The sequence below is a fragment of the Vulpes lagopus genome, chromosome 5 (genome assembly GCF_018345385.1).
Source record: "Vulpes lagopus strain Blue_001 chromosome 5, ASM1834538v1, whole genome shotgun sequence".
NCBI classification, from domain to species: domain Eukaryota; kingdom Metazoa; phylum Chordata; class Mammalia; order Carnivora; family Canidae; genus Vulpes; species Vulpes lagopus.
Genome location: NC_054828.1, coordinates 68,336,542 through 68,355,495, shown reverse-complemented (window position 1 = coordinate 68,355,495; position 18,954 = coordinate 68,336,542). Strand labels below are relative to the sequence as shown.

General features: G+C 54.9%; 1 protein-coding gene and 1 long non-coding RNA gene across 3 annotated transcripts in view; one reads left to right on the top strand and one right to left on the bottom strand.

The window, feature by feature from the left end:
- LRP1 (LDL receptor related protein 1) overlaps positions 1-18,954 on the top strand; it is an 81,244-nt gene that overhangs the window by 3,546 nt on the left and 58,744 nt on the right. The window contains exons 2-6 of the mRNA XM_041757287.1: positions 5,568-5,690; positions 8,200-8,337; positions 10,516-10,635; positions 12,240-12,368; positions 12,479-12,742. Coding sequence (XP_041613221.1) covers positions 5,568-5,690; positions 8,200-8,337; positions 10,516-10,635; positions 12,240-12,368; positions 12,479-12,742 — 774 coding nt within the window. The remainder of the gene's footprint in view (positions 1-5,567; positions 5,691-8,199; positions 8,338-10,515; positions 10,636-12,239; positions 12,369-12,478; positions 12,743-18,954) is intronic.
- On the bottom strand, positions 11,867-17,402 carry LOC121492046. Of its 2 annotated transcripts, XR_005988105.1 has the most exons (3): positions 17,306-17,402; positions 16,226-16,334; positions 11,867-12,351 (listed from the first exon to the last, which is right to left on the bottom strand). It is a non-coding gene; the product is annotated as an uncharacterized LOC121492046 (long non-coding RNA). The 2 variants fall into 2 exon arrangements; XR_005988104.1 differs by lacking the exon at positions 17,306-17,402 and having other exon boundaries at positions 16,226-17,297.

Here is an 18,954-nt window from a genome sequence, read left to right as displayed (position 1 = left end):
TCCAGCGTTCAAACCCTCAGGCTCTGGATGGGGGGTGGGGTTCATCGCCCTTAGGGAATCTGGGTGCAGTTGATTGGGGCCACACTAGGGTCCTTGACCTGGCAGGGCTGGGTGCCGAGTGTGAGCATTCGGAGAACTTAGTCCCACCCCACTGTGTTCAGTCCCAGAATTTCAGCCCAGTTAGCAGGATCTTCATTGTTTGGAGAAGGAAGCAGTTGGCTCTGGAGTGCTTCCGGTGCGGTGGCCCCAGGCACCAGTGTGAAACCTCCCCAGGAAAGAGGTGAGGGATAGGGGTGGGGGAGAAGAGGCATTTGTACCTCTTGCTCCCTCAGGGGAGGTGAGCGTCTCTCCCAGGCCTTGGCTTCCCTGGTTGAAGAGCTCCAGTCTTCTTCCCCCACCTCCCTATCCCATGGGATGCACTGACCCCCTCCTTGTTCTGGGTATCCTTTGGGTCACACACTGCTAGTGCAGGGGCTCTGTCTCCCTGAGTCAGGATGTATGCTGCCCCCACCCTACTCTGAGTCTCAGGGGGCTTGTTATTTTCCGGGTTCATCCCAAGACAACTGTGCCATTATTTTGGCATCTTCTGGGCTAAGACCCCTTCCTGTCTATTTTTCCTCCGTCTGCTCTTCTTGGTGTATGCTGCCTTGGCCTCTTGGGACCTCTGTCTTTCATCTTGGTCCATCTCTCTTTGGTTGCCCACCCTTTGTGGCATTCCCTGTCCCTCTTAGTCTCTAGTACTTGATTGGTCTCTTCCTGTCTCCATCCACCTCCATCCGGGCCTGTTGGTGTCCACAAAACTACGTGGGAACAGGCATCTCTCCTGGGCTTTCCCAACATGCTCTCCGGTTCCCACCTCATCATTTTCGAGTTGTTCTCATTCTTCTCCTCCCAGGTTGGAATCAGAATTTTCTCTTCTGCTTTCCTCCAAATTTCTCTCTCTTCTTCCCCCTCCACTAAGTTTAGGAATGGGTTTTGGAGAGAATGTTTCTGGAGGAAGGGAACTCGATACCCTTTGTGGGCTGAGTAACAGGGGAAAAGAGATATTTCAGAAGGAAAGGGGAAGGTTAGACTTCTGGCAGAACTTCCTTCTGAACTGGAGAAAGGTGTGGGGAATGGGTCAGGAGCTTAGAGCTTCTCCTTCTGCTGGGCATAAGCAGCCGTGTGTGTGTGTGTGTGTGTGTGTGTGTGTGTGTGTGTGTGTGTATGTATGTATGTGTGTGTGTGTGTTTTGGGGTTGGGAGTCGGTGGAAAGGGCTTATAAAGGCCTGGTAAGAGATACGATGACCTCTGGAGGCATTCGAGGGGTCTGAATTTTGCTTGTGGGGAAAGGAAAAGATGGTGAGGAGGTCACTGGTCAGGCTAATGTCCTGCTGAGTCAATATTGACTCAGGATGGAGGGGGAGACCCTTCCCCTCCCCTGGCAGTCCAAGCCATCCCAGTCTGTATGTCTGTCCAGGCCGCAAAGCAGAGGCCCAGACTCAGGAATGACAAAAATGTGTCTGAGCCTCACTGAGCTGCGGGAAGGAGCCACCGGGTAACACCCAAAATACATAAAATTCAGTGAAAAGCTCTCGGTTTGGGTCTGGGAGGCCCTGCTGCCCCACCCCCATATGTTTGAAAGCCTAGATTCCTACAGGCTCTGCGCCCCCAGCCCCTGGCCACCCCCTGGCTCCTCTGTTCCCTTAGATATCTCATGTGGTTCCCTTTAGAAAATATCCCCCCGGCCAACACAGCCTGTCTCCCCTCTGCTGTGTCTGCTCTTGAAAAGGGCCTCAAGGGTCTCTTTCATGCTGTCCTGGCCTCAAGACTCCTGGTCTTTTAGGAAGAAGCACCATCTGAGGTCTCAGCTTCCTTCCTCACCCTCACTACTCCTGCCGGGATCAACGGATGGGTCACCTCCTCTGGAGAAGACTCCTTCGGGGTCTGTTCTTTCCTGTCATTCTCCCTTCTCTGGCCAGGCACTCTTACCCCCCTTCTCCAGCCCACCCTCCAGGTCCCAGAATGGGACAGAGGACGACAGCCAAGGCCCAAGCAGGGCAGTGGGGTCCATGTTGTGTCTGGACTCACACCCAAGCCTACACCTCCTGTCCTGGCTCCAGCTTGGTGGCCCTGGGGGCCATGGCTGGGCTGGGTGCCTGGGTTTGAGGGGGGGCAGGGGTGTTGGCCAGAGTTAGCATGGCGGTCACATTCATCTCCAGGCAAAGCTGAGAACAGACGGCCCCTGTGTCCTGGCGTTCTCACTGCAACCTCACTCACTCTCCTCCCTCTCCAGTCCTCTCCTCCTCTTCTCCTTCCTCTGTCTTCCCTCTCTGTTCCGTTCTTGTCCCTCTCTGCCTCCTCCACCACCCCCTCCTCTCCAAGGAGCCCTGAAGGTCACTGCCGCCCCCTACAATCTCTTTCCCCACTCCTCGCCAGAGGACCAAAATATTCTCCCTGTTGGTTCCTTTTCTTCATCCTTTTTCATCTGGCTCCATCCTCATGGCCACTGAGGAAGCCACCTGTTTGTTCAGTTACTAACCACTCTGTGCCTCAGTTTCCTCATCTGAGTGACGGAGATTGCAACAGTGCCCACCTCCCGGGGTTGTGAGGGTTTAAATGAGTTAACATGTACAAAGTGTTTCAGATCTGTGGCTGACACATAGTGACCAGGTTGAAAAGTGCTCACTTATGTCACCGGACGCCCCAGTTCTCAGGAGGGGTGGGAGGCCAATGGTTGGTTGCTCCTGAACTTGGGACCGGGTTGTTCCCTCCGTAAGCGGCAGGCCGCAAGGATGGGTTTTCTGGGTGCTGGCATCAGATGCACAGGCTCAGCTGAGGAGAGTGGGGCTGGCTGGCAGTTCTAAGCAGATTACAAGTGCCCTACCCCACCCCCACTGCAGCTCCCTCCCACCTCAGAGGGAGGCTTCTCTTGGCTGTGTAGACTGCCCCAAAGTAGGTTATTTGTTTCTTTCCTCCCCACTCCCCCTGAAGGAAATCAAAGACAGGCCTCAGCCTTCAAACTCCAGATTCCTGGAGCTTTCTCCACCATCCCTGACAGGAAGGAAGTGCTTTCACATATCTCTCCAAGATCCTTTCGCTGCCCTGTCCCTTGGGAGCCGCGCAGCGCCCCACAAGGCCCTTCTGCCCTGGGCCCCAAGAGGTGCTGCTGTGCCCCAGCACCGGCACCGGCACCGGCACCGGGGCCTGAGTGCTCCTCTTCCTTTCCCTCTCCCCACCCCCCCACTCCCCTCCCTCCGCAAGAGCACATCTGGTTTGTGAATCTCTCTCATTCCAGCTTTCGGAGTTTGCCAGCTGCTGTTTCCTCTGCCGAGTTCAGGCCAAAAATGGGGGTGGGGGACAGCTTGGGGGGGGGAGCAAAGTGAAGGCCAATGGAGGGGAGATCGTGGCCCGGACACGGAACGGAGGGGAGGTTGGAGTGGCCAAGCAGTGACCTCACGGGGCTGCGAGCTCTACCCTGGGGAGGAGTAGGGGAAAGGACTGAGTCCGTGTCAAGGGGTGGGGGTGGCATGGGGGGCCATTTCTGGGCTCCAAACAGCCCATCTGCCTTTAGTCCCATTCCAGTCCGCTCTGCCCGCCCCCCCCCCCCCCCGCCCCCAGCCAGTCTCGGGCTGGCCAGGGGAAGAGGACCGGTCTCCAGCATGCTAACTAGGCTGGCGGGCTGTTTCCCGGGAAGACCTCACAGCTGGCCCAGTGGGGCAATGAACTCAGCATTATCCACCTCCTCAAGGGGCCTTTATTCCCTGCTCAGGGTGGGAGGTAGGGGAGGGGGCCGCCGGGGGTGGGGGAGCCTGGCCAGGCCATCCCTGATGTGTTTCCTGAACTCGGCTCTCATCCTGGCCAGGGGCCTGAGTGCAATTCCCTCTGCCAGAGATGGGGGTGAGGGAGGGAGGACATCATCTCCGTCTCCGTGTGGCCCTCCTCAGACTCTATCCCTCCCTGCTCAGAGCCCTGACATACTTTATGCTCTGTCCCAGCCCTGAGCTCATTCTGCCCTGCATTTGAGTTAGTTGTGTCCAGCTGTCTTCCCAGGGGGACTGGGCCTCCCAAGGGGGCACCTCACTCCTCCTTGGCACCCCAGCACCCAGTGCAGGACCTGGCACAGAGCTGGTCTTCATGCATGCCAGCTGAATAGAGATGGAATTGACCTCTGGCCGAGGAAAAGGCGACGGAGGGCCGGGAGACTGAGGACCCAGCCCTGAGTGGGGAAGGAGGACAGTAGGAGGCTTTTCTTCCCATGGAGGACACGGCGATGGGGGCGGAGGAACAGCTCTGAGTATCTCTCAGAGGAAGCAGGAAGACCCCACTGGTTAGAAGCATAGAGTTGGCTCAACTGGTTTCAGTCCTGGGTTTGTCACTTGCCTGCTATGTGACCCCACCTCTCTCTGGGGCTCGATTTCCTCATCTATGAAATGGTGGTATGAGTAGTACCTATTTTGTCATATTGTGGAGAGGATTAACTGAGATGATACATGGAAAGAACTGGTTTACCACAGTTCCGATACACACGGAGCCCACAATAAGAGTTAGTGTTACCATTCTTAATTCCTCCTTGAAGAATGAGGTAAGAAATCTGAGTAGGAGCAGAGGAAGGCTGGTGGGGGTGAAGGATGGGGCAAAGAGGCCCTGTGCTGAAACCAGCTCCTGTAGGTCACGGCAGTCCTCCTCCTGCCTCAGCTCTCCCATTGCGGAGTCCTGAGCAATCTTTGATGCGTTTTATCTCGCACAACATCTACTGAAAGTCCTCCCTGAGGTCTAACCAGCAAGGGAGGCTGTGTCTTTAGAGAACGAGGGTGGAGGCAGGGCACCCCACCCCGCCGGGCCATGCCCTCCTGTACCTCTGCTGATACAATCTCCAAGCCAGTGCTGTGCCAAGGGCACCCCTCAGCACTTCCTGTCTGGGGGCCTAGTGGTTAGGACTTGGAGATGGGCAGAGTGATGGGTTGCAGGGACCAGGAGCGTTCCAGAGGACTCACTGAGCAGAGAGGTCAGAGAAGGGCAGCTCTTGGGGCACCTGGCTGGCTCGGCCAGAAGGGCGTGTGACTCTTGATCTCGAGGTAGTGAGTTTGAGCCCCACATCAGGTGTAGAACTTACTCAAAAAAAAAAAAAAAAAAAGAATAGAAAAGAAAAGAAAAAAAAAAAGAAGCAGTTCTGGGCTTCTAGTGGGAGGGAAAGGAAGATAAAGAGAAAATATGTCAAAGGCCTAAATGCCCCATCCTTCACTGTTCCTCTCTGTGTCTGCAAAGCCAGGGCTGCTGGTGTCCGACCAGAGTAATGCAGACCAACGAGGGCTTTGGCCCTGAGGACTGGAAGAGAGGCATGCTGGACAGCATATGGGGCTGGGTCAGGGGCTATAAAATATGGGCCCTGCGTCCTTCCCCTCCCCCCACCACAGGTGTACAGTGTTCCAGGAGCGACCCACAGCTACCTGCCCTCCTTGGCTCCTGGACTTAGCTCAGAGTCTGGGCCAGATGAGGACTGGTGCTGGGGAAGGAAGAGGAGCTCTAGAGGACTTTAAGACCTCCATCCCTCATTTTACCCCCTTGTTTTCTTTCCTTACTCCTAGCCCCGAAGACTTGTAGCCCCAAGCAGTTTGCCTGCAGAGACCAGATCACCTGTATCTCAAAGGGCTGGCGGTGTGATGGTGAGAGGGACTGCCCGGATGGATCTGATGAGGCCCCTGAGATTTGTAAGTACCTTTTCTGATCCTTCACCCTGAACACCTTTTCCTTCTGGCCCAGGCAGTTTGGGACAAGGACAGTTGATCTCTAGCTTGGAGTGGACCTTGCTCTGTGATTGTTTGCCCATGACACAGCTAAAACCATCCTCTCCCCTCTTCAAAGTGCCGACATAGTGCCTGATGTGCTCAGAAATGGCACCTCTGATTGTTCTGTTAACTGCTGCACCCCCAAGCGTGCCGGAGACTTTGTTATCTGAACCCACAGCTTTGCTGGAAGAAGAGAGCCTGCTTCCCTGCCCTTCTGGCTCGGTCCTCTTCTTCCCATCTCTGAGACCTCTGACTCTTAATAAGTGCCCCCAGGTCTCATTGGGTCTTCTTCCTATCCTCAGGCTCCCAGGCCAAAGGCCACTGGCTCGCGCTCAGTCTCTGTACCAGAAGCCCCACCCCTGTGCCTTTCCCGCCACCCCCCCCACCCCCCCCCACCCCCCGCCTTCCCTGCCCCAGTAAGTGGTGTAATCAGAGGCAGCTGTTTAAACTGGGAGAAAGGTCTCCACCCAGCCTTTACCCTGCCAGTAGGGGGTGGAGGACTTGCTGGCAGGACCCCAGAGTCCTGGGCAGCTGGCAGAGTCCTGGGGTCTCCACCTTCGGTCTCTCCCTGCTTGGCTAATCTGGGCCGTGGTCTAGGAGACCCTGCCTTCCTAGGTCTGTCCCTAGGAAGGGACCTGTTCTCTCTCATAGGTTTATCCTGCTCCAGCTCCATCTCCTGTCTTCTCCCCATACCCTCACCCTCAATATCAGCGGTAATTTTTAGGCCAGTTCTCTCTGCCTCACCCCCATACTCTGCCCTCAAGGGGTATGGCCAGGGATACTCTGCAAGCATTTCTGTGGTGAGGGTGGTTCAGCCTGGAATGTCTTCTTGACTAATGCCACCTTAATGCCATTTTTACCCTCATACTTCATGTTGGGGTGATGAAAGCCACGCAGAGGGGCCAGATCTCCCATTAGTTTGATACAAACCCCACTTTATACACATCCCCACACTGTCCCCACTCATATACACTCCCAGACCCATCATAGTCACACGCAGCCTCTCCGGGGCCCTGATGTGACCATCCCCCTACTGCGCCCCCAGATTAAGGCAGATGTCAGCACAGACACATCCTCACAGCAAGAGTCAACACTCTCAAACGAGGATGCGGAAGCCCAGTCTCAGACAAATGCCCCCAGACACTCACATACAAACTCAGACTTACTCCAGAAGGACATGGAAACGCACAGACCGAGGCCAGGAGCACTAGCACGCAGAGACATGCAGACACGCCCTCCCTCCACACTCCTCGGTCCTCCCCTCCCTCACCTGTGCATGCGTACTTCTCTCCAGGCCCCTATGGATAGATGCTCTCACATGTAGACACGCTCTCGCTCACACACCCTGTCCATTGTGGGAGCCAGTAGGTGGTGGTCCGCCTTCCAGCTCGCAGGCTCAGCCAGCATCCCAATCTGCGTGGCCTCCCTAGGATTCCCTGAGGAGCTCTACCTTGCTTGTCCTGGCCCATCATCAGTGGGCCATAACCTTTGACACTTTGCAAATTCTTCCTGGGGTAGGGCACCTAGAGTGGTGCTGTCCCGTAGAAATAGGATGCAAGCCGCATATGCAATTTTGAAATTTTCTAGTAGCTACATTAAAAAAGGTAAAAGTAGGGGTGCCTGGGTGGCTCAGTTGGTTGGATGTCCGACTCTTGGTGTCGGCTCAGGTCTTGGTCTCTGGGTTGTGGGTTCAGGCCCCTCATTGGGCTCTGCACTGGGCATGGAGCCTATTTAATAAAAATAAAAATAAAAAAGTAGTTAAGTAATTTTAACTTTATTTTACCCAATGTATCTGAAATATTATTTCAGTATATTAATCATATAACATTAGTAATGAGATCTCTTGAATTCTTCCGTGTGTGTGTGTGTGGTATTAGGTCCTCCAAAGCCAGGGTATACTTTATACTTCCAATTCGAACTAGCCACACTCAGGTACTTGACAGCCACACACGGCTGTTGCTATGCATTGGACAGTGCAGTTCCAGAACACTTGGTCTGGCTCTCAGCCCCAGGCTCCATGCCCTGGGGAGCTAGGGGAAGGAGGTGTTCTTTCACGTTTGAGCCTCTCTGCTGTGGACTCTGCTTTCCTCTGCTCATCAAAGCCTCTCACCTCTAAACCTCAGCCTGTCTCCTGAGTGCACAACATGGCAGTATTGGGGCTCACAGGTGTCGGGTATGTGGGGAGTGGACTCTGCTGAATGCCTAGTTCCCCCCTCCACCTGGCTGCTTCCAGGTGTGTAGCTACTGTTGGGAATGGTGTAAAAGAGCCCAGGTAGAAGAATCTAACCAGTCCCTGAGGTCTCCTGAGATCTAAGAAATGCAGGTGTCTGAAACCCCACTCCTGGTTTTCTCATCCCCTCCTCTGGTGAACAGCTGGCCAGACAGCCAGTATAGCCAGCTTGCTCATGCTAGGCTTTCCTTCGGCCCCCAGGTCCACAGAGTAAGGCCCAGCGATGTCAGCCGAATGAGCACAATTGCCTGGGTACCGAGCTTTGTGTTCTCATGTCCCGCCTCTGCAATGGGGTCCAGGACTGCGTGGATGGTTCAGACGAGGGGCCCCACTGCCGAGGTAAGGGCTCTTCTACTTCCCTTGCACCAGGAGATGGATGCAGTGAGTTCTTAGCCATGCATGTGGTGGGTTTGGACGGGGCCCACCGTCCGACGACTGTCCTCAGACCTTCAGTGGGGATGAGGCCTTGTCCTGCTCCAGTGCAGATTTGCCACCAGATAGCAGCCAAATCAGTGCGCCTTTGTGTTGGAACTTGGGCCACACCCCTGTGGGGATCAGCAAGGGCCCAGGCCCAGGCACTTGTCTTTGGCCGTGTGTGCTTAAGCAAGTCACTACCTCTCCGCAGACCCCAGTATCCCACCTCTAAAGTGAGAGCTCTGAGCTTAGATGGGTATTTTCATACTTTGTCGTTGTTGTAAATAATGGGATCCCTTCTCCAAACGATTTCTTATATGAAACCTGAGTATGAACAGGGAAGAGCGGATGTTGTGACTGAAGCCAGGGGGTGGGGATGTGGAGTTTGGGTCACCTGTCTCCCCGTCAGCACCCCCGAAGGCATCCCCCCAGGAAGTGCAGATCTTAGAGACACTCTAAAGCAGCTGGAATGGGAAGGGCGCCAGAGGCTGAAGAGGGAATGTTAGGAGGATAGGTCCCTTCCCTGTGCGGCTCAGGTCACCAGCTCTATTGTTCTTCCCCTGAAGGCCCCTGGGCCAGGGAGAGCCAGGTCAGATCATTCGTAAGCAGTGGGGGAGGATTTGTCTGTAAGGTGAGCCTCAGGCCTGCAAGGTGGGGACTAGGGAATGGTGGCTTCTCCATTCTACTGAGCTCAAGGCCTCCCCAGCCCGAGCAAGCCTCTGGGTGAGGGTGGTATCCCGCGCCTGTATGCATGTCAGAAACATCTGCCTGTGGGAGGAGACACATCTGGATCCTGTTCACTGAGGGCAGGGAGTGTGGAGTAAGGAGTTTGTGGAAGATTTTTATCCTTTCCTTGGGTCAATTTTGCATGTTTTTGTCTAGAGCTCCTGGGATGGGATGCAGAACTTGGGCCCAGGGGCTGACTTTAATTACCATGCCCATTGCATCTTATCGCGTGGTACATGTTCAAGTTTGCTTCTTCTTGAATACTTTGTCAGCATCCAAAACAACAGAGAACCTCGAGAACCTATGGTTTGAACTCCCTTCTCTGATATTAGAGAAGTTGTGCCTCCTTATCTTCCTGCCACGTGTCCAGAAGATAAATTCTGTTCTAGATTTTTCCAGAACAAATAATATTGTCCCCGCACCCACTCCCCCCCCCACCCCATTTTGTGGGGAAAGGCTGGCCAAGCAGCACCTTTGGGCTCCTGGGTGGAGGTGGAGAGGAGAAGAAATAACTGGGGCCTGGCCCCCCATCCCAGCTCCTCCTGGCAGGCTTAGTGCCTCTAAACATCTTAGCATCTTGGGCAGCTCTCAGTCCTAGGTGCGGGGGGGGGGGGAGTGGGGGTGTGAGGCAGCTGGACAAAGGGGGCTTTGTGGCCAGGCCGCCTGGCCCCACGCAAGGCCATTAATTGGGTCGCTGGTCTGGGGGGGTAGCCGCTCTCCCACCTCTTCCCCCTCCTGTCTCATTCCCTTCTGTCTCCCCTGTGGAAGTGGGTCAGTGGCAGGAGGAAGATTAGAGAAAAGTCCTGAGGGAACCAGTTTTGCTCCTCCTCCCATCTTCCACCTGGACCTTGGACCTTCTCCCTAGGGCCTCCAGGGCTTAAGCGATGGGCTGGAGGGGTACTTCCAGACCAGAGCTGGGACCTGAGGGGAAAGACCCCATCCCATGCCCACTCCTCACCCTCAGCCCCAAAGCCAGCTTTGTAGTTCCTGGGCAGTGCAGATAGGAGGCAAATGAAGGGGTTGAGACTACTGTCCTCGCTCTGCCAGTGACCCCCGCAACTGCCAGAACCTTTCCCCCTGGGGACAGAGGGAGTCCAGAGCAACTGGAGCAGGGGGATATGGCCCCTAAGCCATAATTGGCTATGGGATCGTGGGCCCATCTTACAACCTCCCTGGGTCTCAGTTTCCTCACTTGCAAAACATATTAGATAACTCCTGAAGCCTCTTTCATCTCTGACGCCACGGGGCCTTGGAAGTGGTTCCCAAGGGTTGACGGGAGTCGGGGGAAGGTGACAGTCTGGGTGCAGCGGCTGCCAGGTCTGGGGGCGTCGTGAGAGCATGTTGCTTGCTCCCCCCCCCCCCCCCGCCCCGCCACAGAGCTCCAAGGACAGTGTTCTCAGCTGGGCTGCCAGCACCACTGTGTCCCCACACTCAACGGGCCCACCTGCTACTGCAACAACAGCTTTCAACTGCAGGCAGATGGCAAGACCTGCAAAGGTATGTGAGCGCATGTGCTTGTGTGTCTGCGTGTACGAGCTGCAGGGGGTGCAGGTGGGGGCGGGCATGGGGCAGGGCCAGTGGGTAGAAGAAAAATGAGATGGAAGGTACTAGAGAGGAGGCATGGCTTCATGCCCTACAGCCTCAGAGTGTGACTGTGAGCCCTGACCACTGGCTTCCACCAGATTTCTAAATTCCTCTCAAATTTCATAGGTTGAGGGCACCTGGGTGGCTCAGTTGGTTAAGCATTTACCTTCGGCCCAGGCATGATCCCAGTCCTGGGATCAAGTCCCGCATTGGACTCCCAGTTGAGTGGGGAGTCTGCTTCTCCCTCTGCCCTTTCCCCTGGCTCATTCTTTCTCTCTCTCACTCTCTCACAAAAATAAATATAAATGAAATCTAAAAAAAAAAAAAAAAAAACATAGGTTGAAAATGCGAATTTTCTTGTAAAAACTTTAAAACATTATAGGTAAAACCAAAGTCCCCTTTGACAAATCCTCTTCAGTTCTGCTCCCTTTCCCATCGCTGAAGGTCAGCTGTGTTATCAGTTTGCTACCTCTCTCTCCAGGCCTTTTTCACATATGCATGTATTCACAGATAATCTAACTGGAAGTATTGTTTATGTGCACATAAAGTTTATGTGCATATTGTTATGTTCACACAAATATCACACTACATACCTTTCTTCAGTCTCTTCACCCAATATATTCTGGAGATTTTTCTGTATTAATATGTAGAGATAGGGACGCCAGGGTGGCTCAGGGGTTGAGCATCTGCCTTTGGCCCAGGACGTGATCCCGGGGTCCTGGGATCGAGTCCCGCATCGGGCTCCCTGCATGGGGCCGGCTTCTCCCTCTGCCTGTGCCTCTGCCTCTCTCTGTATCTCTCATGAATCAATAAATAAAATATATTTTAAAAATATATATAGAGATCTACCTTGATCTCTTAGAAACCGCTATGAAGTATGACCATTACCACAGCTTACTCAGCCCTCTGCCTATTGCTGAGTGAGACGTTTCAATTTCTCGCCATCACAAACAAGGCATCCCTTTCTGTTTTAGATTTACCTCCCTCGGCTCTTTGCACAAGCACCACTTTCTCAATGAGGCCATCCCTCAAATCACAGCCCACTGCCTGCATTCTCTACCCCCTATCTCTGCTTAATATTTTTCCACCAGTCACTTTCCACTGCACTAAGCACCTCTAACATATAATTTACTTTTTTGTTTTATTTATTACTGAAACACCAATATGTCATTTATTATCAGCATTTAAATTTCATGAGGGCAGCAATTTGAATACATCTGATTCACGGATGTATCCTCAGAGCCTAGGATGGTACCTGGCATATAGCAGGTACTCTAAAGATCTTTTCTGAATGAATGAATGATGCGCCCATATATGGATATTTCACTAGGGGCAGACTCCCAGTCTGGACTTGCTAGGTGATAGAGTTTGTACATCTCTCATTGAGATAGAGTCTGCCAAATTGTCCTCCAAAGTAGCTGCCAGGATGGATGGCCCCACCAGTGGTGTCTGAGGGCACCCACTTTCCTGCCCTCATTACATTGGAGATGACCATGCTCTTGCCCTTTCCCTGGCAGACTTTGACGAATGTTCAGTGTACGGCACCTGCAGCCAGCTATGCACCAACACGGACGGCTCCTTTACATGTGGCTGTGTGGAAGGGTACCTCCTGCAGCCAGACAACCGCTCCTGCAAGGCCAAGAATGGTAGGTGGGGTCACCTGTGGCCACAGCAATAGGTGGCCCCCACATTGGGGGGTGATCTCAATGGTCCTGGAGCCCCTTGCTGCACTGACTCTTCTTTCCTCCATCTGTAGAGCCAGTAGATCGGCCCCCTGTGCTACTGATTGCCAACTCACAGAACATCCTGGCTACGTACCTGAGTGGGGCCCAGGTGTCTACCATCACGCCCACGAGTACACGGCAGACCACAGCCATGGACTTCAGCTACGCCAACGAGACTGTGTGTTGGGTGCATGTTGGGGACAGCGCCTCCCAGACACAGCTCAAGTGTGCCCGCATGCCTGGCCTGAAGGGCTTCGTGGATGAGCACACCATCAACATCTCCCTCAGTTTGCACCGTGAGTCGCCTGCTCCTTAGCTTGGAGCGTGAGGGAGGGAGGGGAAGATTGGGCAAGCTGCAGCCTGTCCAGGAGAGGGGCAGAGGATTAGACAGGATGACCCATGTCTAGGGCAAGAGTCTAAATAAGAAGCCCTTCACTGAGGCCAAGGCTGGGGGCCCCAAGGCTGCACAAGATGACACTTTCTGGGGGGGCAGGGACAGATCGATGGCTAGGCTTGCTTCCCTCTCAGCTGGGTCTCTAGATGGCTCCTGATTTTTGGCCCAGGGCTGAGGAAGAGGGCCAAGGGGGCAATGAGCAGTCAATCTCCAGAGACCAGGGACTGTCCCTTTTCAGAGAGAAGAGTGATGATTAGACCGCAGAGGGGCTTTCCCATGTAGCAGGAGTCAGGGCAAGGGAAAGAAAGGGCCTGGAGCTCAGTCAGAGCCTTGCTAGGTTGTGGCTGAGGGCAAAGATGCCAGGGCCTGCCTGGTTCCATCTTCATGTTCCATCATTCTCCTTGGGGACATCCTCAGAATGGACTCAGTGCTGCAGGGTGGGTGTGGGGGTCCTGAGGCTATTTAGGGGGCTTTGCAGCAGAGGATGAGACTAGAGGAGGAGCACTGGGGCACAGGAACATTTTAAGACCTCCCAGATGTTCCCACTTAAACTCCCTCCCTGGGCTGTACTTTGCTGTCTTAGGGGATGGAAGAAGGGGAAGGGGTCTAGGGATGGGGCCTGGGCATAGATCCACTGCCTGGAGCAGCCCTGCTCATCTCGGATGCCGTTACACAAACAAAACATCTGGCACTGTCACATTTCCAGGAAGCACACCACAGGGGTGAGGGGGAAGATCTGGCCTCGGTTGATCTGACCTTCAGGAGGGAGGGTAACTTGATCTGTGACCTTGAGTAAATCAGAACCCCCTGCGCCTGCTTTGGTTTCCTAATCTACATCATGGGTTTGAGCTTGCCTGTCGAGATCAGATAAATTGAAGTGAAAGCCAGAACCCACAAGGTTTAGGATTTTGAACCTTAGGGCCTGCTAGAAGATCTTCAGATTCTTCATTGCATCTGCATCTGATGATTACTGCAGAGGACAGGTCCCAGGAGGACATACGGGCTTAGTTCTGGGCTGGCAGGTGTTCCCGAGAGTCCTTGCCCTCTGCAGCCTCAGCATATGGTCCATACCTCGGCCCCAGCTCCTCCAGAGCCTCCCAGTGGTGTCCCAGCAGTGTCCTTGGTCACCAAGGCTCACATGTGATGGGACATGCCTTCCTCAGAATAATGGGCTGGGGGCTGCCACACTTGGTTGGCCAACCTCTGGAGGGGTGGGCAGATCGGGAACCCAATGGCAGTTGGGGTGACACAGGGCAAGGCCCCCCCAGCCAGCTGCCCTCTCGCTGCTCCTTGTTGATGGCCCCACCCAACAGGCCTGTCTGGGCAAACAGCTCTGGCGGCTCCCTCCCTGGCCCTGCCTCAGGGCCAGATGATGGGCTCGTGGGTAGGCGGCTGGCGAGGGTGCCCTGATGGGAAACTTCTCGGCTTTTGCTCTGGCCTGGCCCCCTCTCCTGCCTTCCTCCCAAGGAGATGCAGGAAATAAGCTCAGGCGGGTAACCCTCCCTTGGCAAATAGAGCCTTGCCTCCCAGTCTGCTAGATTTCACTGGGCCCCTCTGGGGCAGAGTCCAGGAGGCAGGAACAGACCCAGTTTCCTGGGAGAAATGCTAGCGGGGTAGATGAGTGGGTTCCCATTGCCCCAGCCTCTGCCCCTCCACCCTGCCCTGCCGCCTGAATGTCTGGCTGTCACCCTGAGGATAGTTGTTTTGCTCTCATCCCACAGACTAATTATGGGCCCTGAGATGAGGAGGTCGGAAGTGTCTCTCCCCTAGCACCCTCCCCTAGCCCTAGCTCAGCCCCCTCCCAGGAGACGCTGAGTGGCCTGTCCTGGTGTGCGGGTGGCTGGTCCCAGGCACTCACCTGTGCAGTGGGCTGCTGGCCTGTAATTAGCTCCCAGAGGGGGATGAAGAAGAAAGGCTGCTGCTTTCTCCTGCTTTCTCTCTGCCCCGTAGGGGAGCCCTCCCTACAATCATCCCATTCCTGGCTGTGACCATGACCTCCTTTGCACCCCTGGGAGGGAGCCTCATGCAGGAGGGAGGAGTCTGACAATGGAGAGGTGCTGGGGCCCAGAGGCCAAGAGGCAGAGATGCCGAGAGAAGCCTGCGTGCTGATGTGGGAAGAAGGGGGAGCCTGCCTCAGAGAAAACTCTGGTCACAGAAATAGAATAGAAAAAGGGAAGGAGGCCAGGAAGTGAGCCTGTTTCACATGGGTCCCAGGGCATGTGTGCACCAGACCTGCCCTGGGTCCTGAGGGCCCTCAGAGGGCCCCTCCTCGACCCTGCCATGCTCAGGGGTCGGAGCAGCTTCCAGGAGAGGCTCCGCGGAGCCAGCTGGGGATGGAAGCTCCTGCTTTTTCCTGTCGGGACCCCAGCTCCTTCCCTGATTCTACTCCTTCTAGAGTTGGGGGGATAGTTTCTGACCAACTTCCTCACTGTTCTGGAGGGGTGTGCGTGTGTGCGCCCGCTCGCTCCTGCTTCCCTCACTGAACAGAGCCCCGGCTGCCAACACTTTTTTCCCTCACTGTGACCTTTACTGGCCTGGGGGTGGGGGGCGGGCCTCGGGGGCTGAGTCCTCACCCCTTCCCCTCCCTCCTGGAATATAATCCCAGGGCCCATCCTCCCCTCTGCTGCTGTCCCAGCAGCATGGGGGGTGGGGATCTCTGTGGATTCTGGTTCTGTGGCTGGAGAACATGGTAGTGAGAGCCGGAACACCCTTAGGGGAGGACGGAGGCTGACCCCTTAGTGCTTAATACTGCCTTTCCCAAAGCAGGGATGCCTTGATTTTAGGTTGTACATGGACGTGCATTGTTTTATTGTTATAGCTTTGGTTTTTTTATGTAACGCCTATTAGGAAACTCCCATAACTAGCAAATCAAATCTAGGATCTCACAGATTGCTTTAGGGTGCGGCAAGATGAGAAACGCGAGGTGACTTATGGAAACAGTAGGTAATGGCAGTGTGAGCTGTGTGTGACCCTGGCAAGCATTTTGAAAGTGACCCACAAACGCCTGAAGTTCTGGAAACTGAGACCCAGAGGGGCCAGTAGCCTGGTAGTACCAGAGCTGGGCCTGGCCCGCCCCTCTGCCTCTCACCTCTGACCACCCTCAGGGAACCGTAGGCTCTGCTCAGCCCCTGCAGGGCTGCCCCTGGGCGGGGCTGGAGGTCAGGCCCCCTGTCCCCTCCTCTCCCCCCACCCCTGCCCCAGCCCCGCTTGGCCTTAGCTGTGCTCCTCTGACCTGTCTTCCTTGGCTTTGAGGATGTTTCCACCGGAGAAAGAATGAGGGCAGCCTGCAGGAATGGGGCCCCAGGAAGGGGTGTGTGCGGGAGGGAAGGTCCTGATGCCGCACGCAAGGCCCTTAAAGGAAATAAGTTTTGCCCAAGGCACTTACTTGTGGACGGTGTATGAGGGGATGCTGTGGAGGGGCCCTCCAGGGTCCCGGGGTTCCTTCACTGCGCCGTACCGTGTGAGGGAAGGCGGGGGCAGACAGGAAAGGTCCCCTAGGCCGCAGGCAGCAAGGTTGCGAAATGAGTCCCCAAGTCCAGCTGGCCAGCTTCACTTATCCCTCCCTCTTTCTTTGTGTGCATGTGTGCATGTGTGTATGTGTGTGCTTAAAATCACAACAGGAAATGGGTAGTGATGTGTCTAGAGGGAAGGCAGAGAGGGGGCAGAGAGGAGCCCCCCTGAGTCTCCGATGGACTGACTTCCCTGGCTGGAAGGGGAGCTGTCTTCCCGCTGAACTGGGCGGCCCAGGCCCTCTCGGCCTCCCACCCGATGCCAATGGAACCCGGCCAGCCGCCGCCCCCCCTCCACTACCATCCTCTCCCTTGGCCTTCCTCACCCTCAGGGTGTCAGAATCCTGGGGGGCTCTTGCTAGCACACCCTTTGGCCTTGGGCCATCCGTGTCGCGGTGCTTTTGCTCCCCGCTCCCACTCCCGCTCCTGTCCCAAATTTCCGAATCATTTCACAGCCCTTCTCTCCTCTCCCTGGCCGGGCCAGCCCCATGTCTCCCGGCTCAGCTCCAGCCTGGCCTCTCCTCCCCCGCTGTCTCCTTGAAGCTGCCTCTCCACCCAGCCTGCTCCCAACACCCCCCTCCTCCCTGTTTTCAAGCCACAGGAAGTAACTTAAGCAAGAGAGAACCCAGCAAAGATTTCTCAATAGTGGGAAGACCCTGGTTCTGATTCTGAATCAGAGCTGCAGAATCCAGGCATCTCATCCCCGGCTCCAGGACTGACCACCTTTGTGGACCTGGGCCAGGCAAGGGAAGGAGCTGGGGCACAAGCCCCAGGCCAGAAGTACCAGCAGGGCAGGAAGGGAAGTCCAGGAGACAGAGGTGATGTGCTGTGGCTGAGCCCTGGCCTCACTGGGAACAAGAGGAGCTCAAGTCAGGACGCGGCAGGAAATAGGAGCGTGAGGACATGCCATTTGGCAGAGCTTCTCTGCCTGGCAGACCGGGCGGGCCGTCTCTTACCTACTTGCAAAGACCCCAGACTCCTGATCATCTCCCCCAGGCCTCCTTCTCCTTGCCAGGCCTCAGGACAGGATCCCTGAGGGCTCTAATAAGCAGGAGGATTACCAGAGAGATGTGTCCTCCCACCGTCTTGGGGTGTCCCAAGGCCAGAGAAGGAAGCTCCTGGCAGTCAAAAGGAAGGGAAAAAGTGATGTCCCGGCGCTAGGACAACTGAGTGAGGACTCAGTGCTCAACAAATATTTGTTGAATGAATCAGTATATGTGTGTCAAACACCGGGGACAGAGATGAAAGACAGCACCCTGCCCTCACAATATTTGTAGTCAGGTAAACAGGCTGTGATAAAAGGAATTACTGGGACTTCTGGGAGTCAGAAATCTTTCTTCTGAGGGCCTGAGCTGAATCTTGAATAGTAGGTGTTAGCCTCAAACTGCCCACCTGGTGGGCCCATCTTTAGTTAGGAGGCCACAGGACTCTCACTGAAGGCATAGATTGTAACTTGCTGGAAAAGGTAGGGAAGAATGGGGTTGAGGTCAGGGAGGATGGTGGTACGAACAACAGCTGCCATTTGTGGAGTATTAATTATGTGCCAGGCCATGTGCTAAGTACTATTAATGTACCATGCCGTCTTACAGATGAGCAAACTGAGACTCAGACAATAAATAACTTGCCCATTCCCATTTACATATGAGCAAACTGAGACTCAGACATTAAGTAATTTCCCCATAGTCCCACAGTTGGAAGGCAATAGAACAAGGATTCCAACCTGCTGTCAGTGTCTGGAAAGCTGGCTGGGCCCCGGGCAGAGCAGAGTGATGGGAAAGGTGGGGAGGTTCCTGAATAAGGACCAGAATGCAGTGTGTTCATTGGGGATGTGGTTAAAGTGGAAATGAGATTCATCCTTGCTCATCCTTCCTCATCCAGGGACCTCATGCCTTGTCTTACAATCTCTGGGTATGTGGATGCATTGGGGATATTTCCTCTGGGCACAGAGGCCCCCTTCCTCCCCCAGATTTATTTTAGGGAGAGTGACTGGAGTCCTGCAGCAGAAGCCAGAGTTCTCCTTGGGAATGGCAGTGGCGCGGGGGGGGGGGGGGGGGTCTTTCTGGAAAAGAAGCCACTGTTTAAGGAAATACCGCTTTAACAATGTGGATAGTAGAGAAGTTGAGAAAAATTGGAGTTCTGGGGGTGCAGAATGCTGAGCTTTGGCCAGTGTGGGGGGTGCAGGGAAAACTCATCAGTTAGAGACACACGCCCCATGCCTATTCTGGAGCCTGGAAGTGAAAGTCTTTCATGACATCACTGGCAAGCTGTGGTCTGTTCTCTGTCTCACCCACCTCCTAGCTTCCTAGCCTCCTTCTCTAGGCTGGAATCCCTAACAACTTGACCCCTAGGTCACCCCCCAGACCCTTCCCACAACATAGCATTCTTCCCCTTAGGTTTACTTGAGATTCTCCCGTCTTCAGGATCTGGGGCCCTTGGCCGGAGTCCCTCTGGAGGATGCTGGGGTCAGCCCTAACAAGGCTGGGCCTCAGGGGACAGCTGCCCTCGAGTGTATGGACCCAGAATGTACAGGTCTTTTGGGGTCAAACCCAGGATTCAACTTGTCCCCCATGCCATGAGACAAGGGCAGTGGCCCAGACACTCCCAT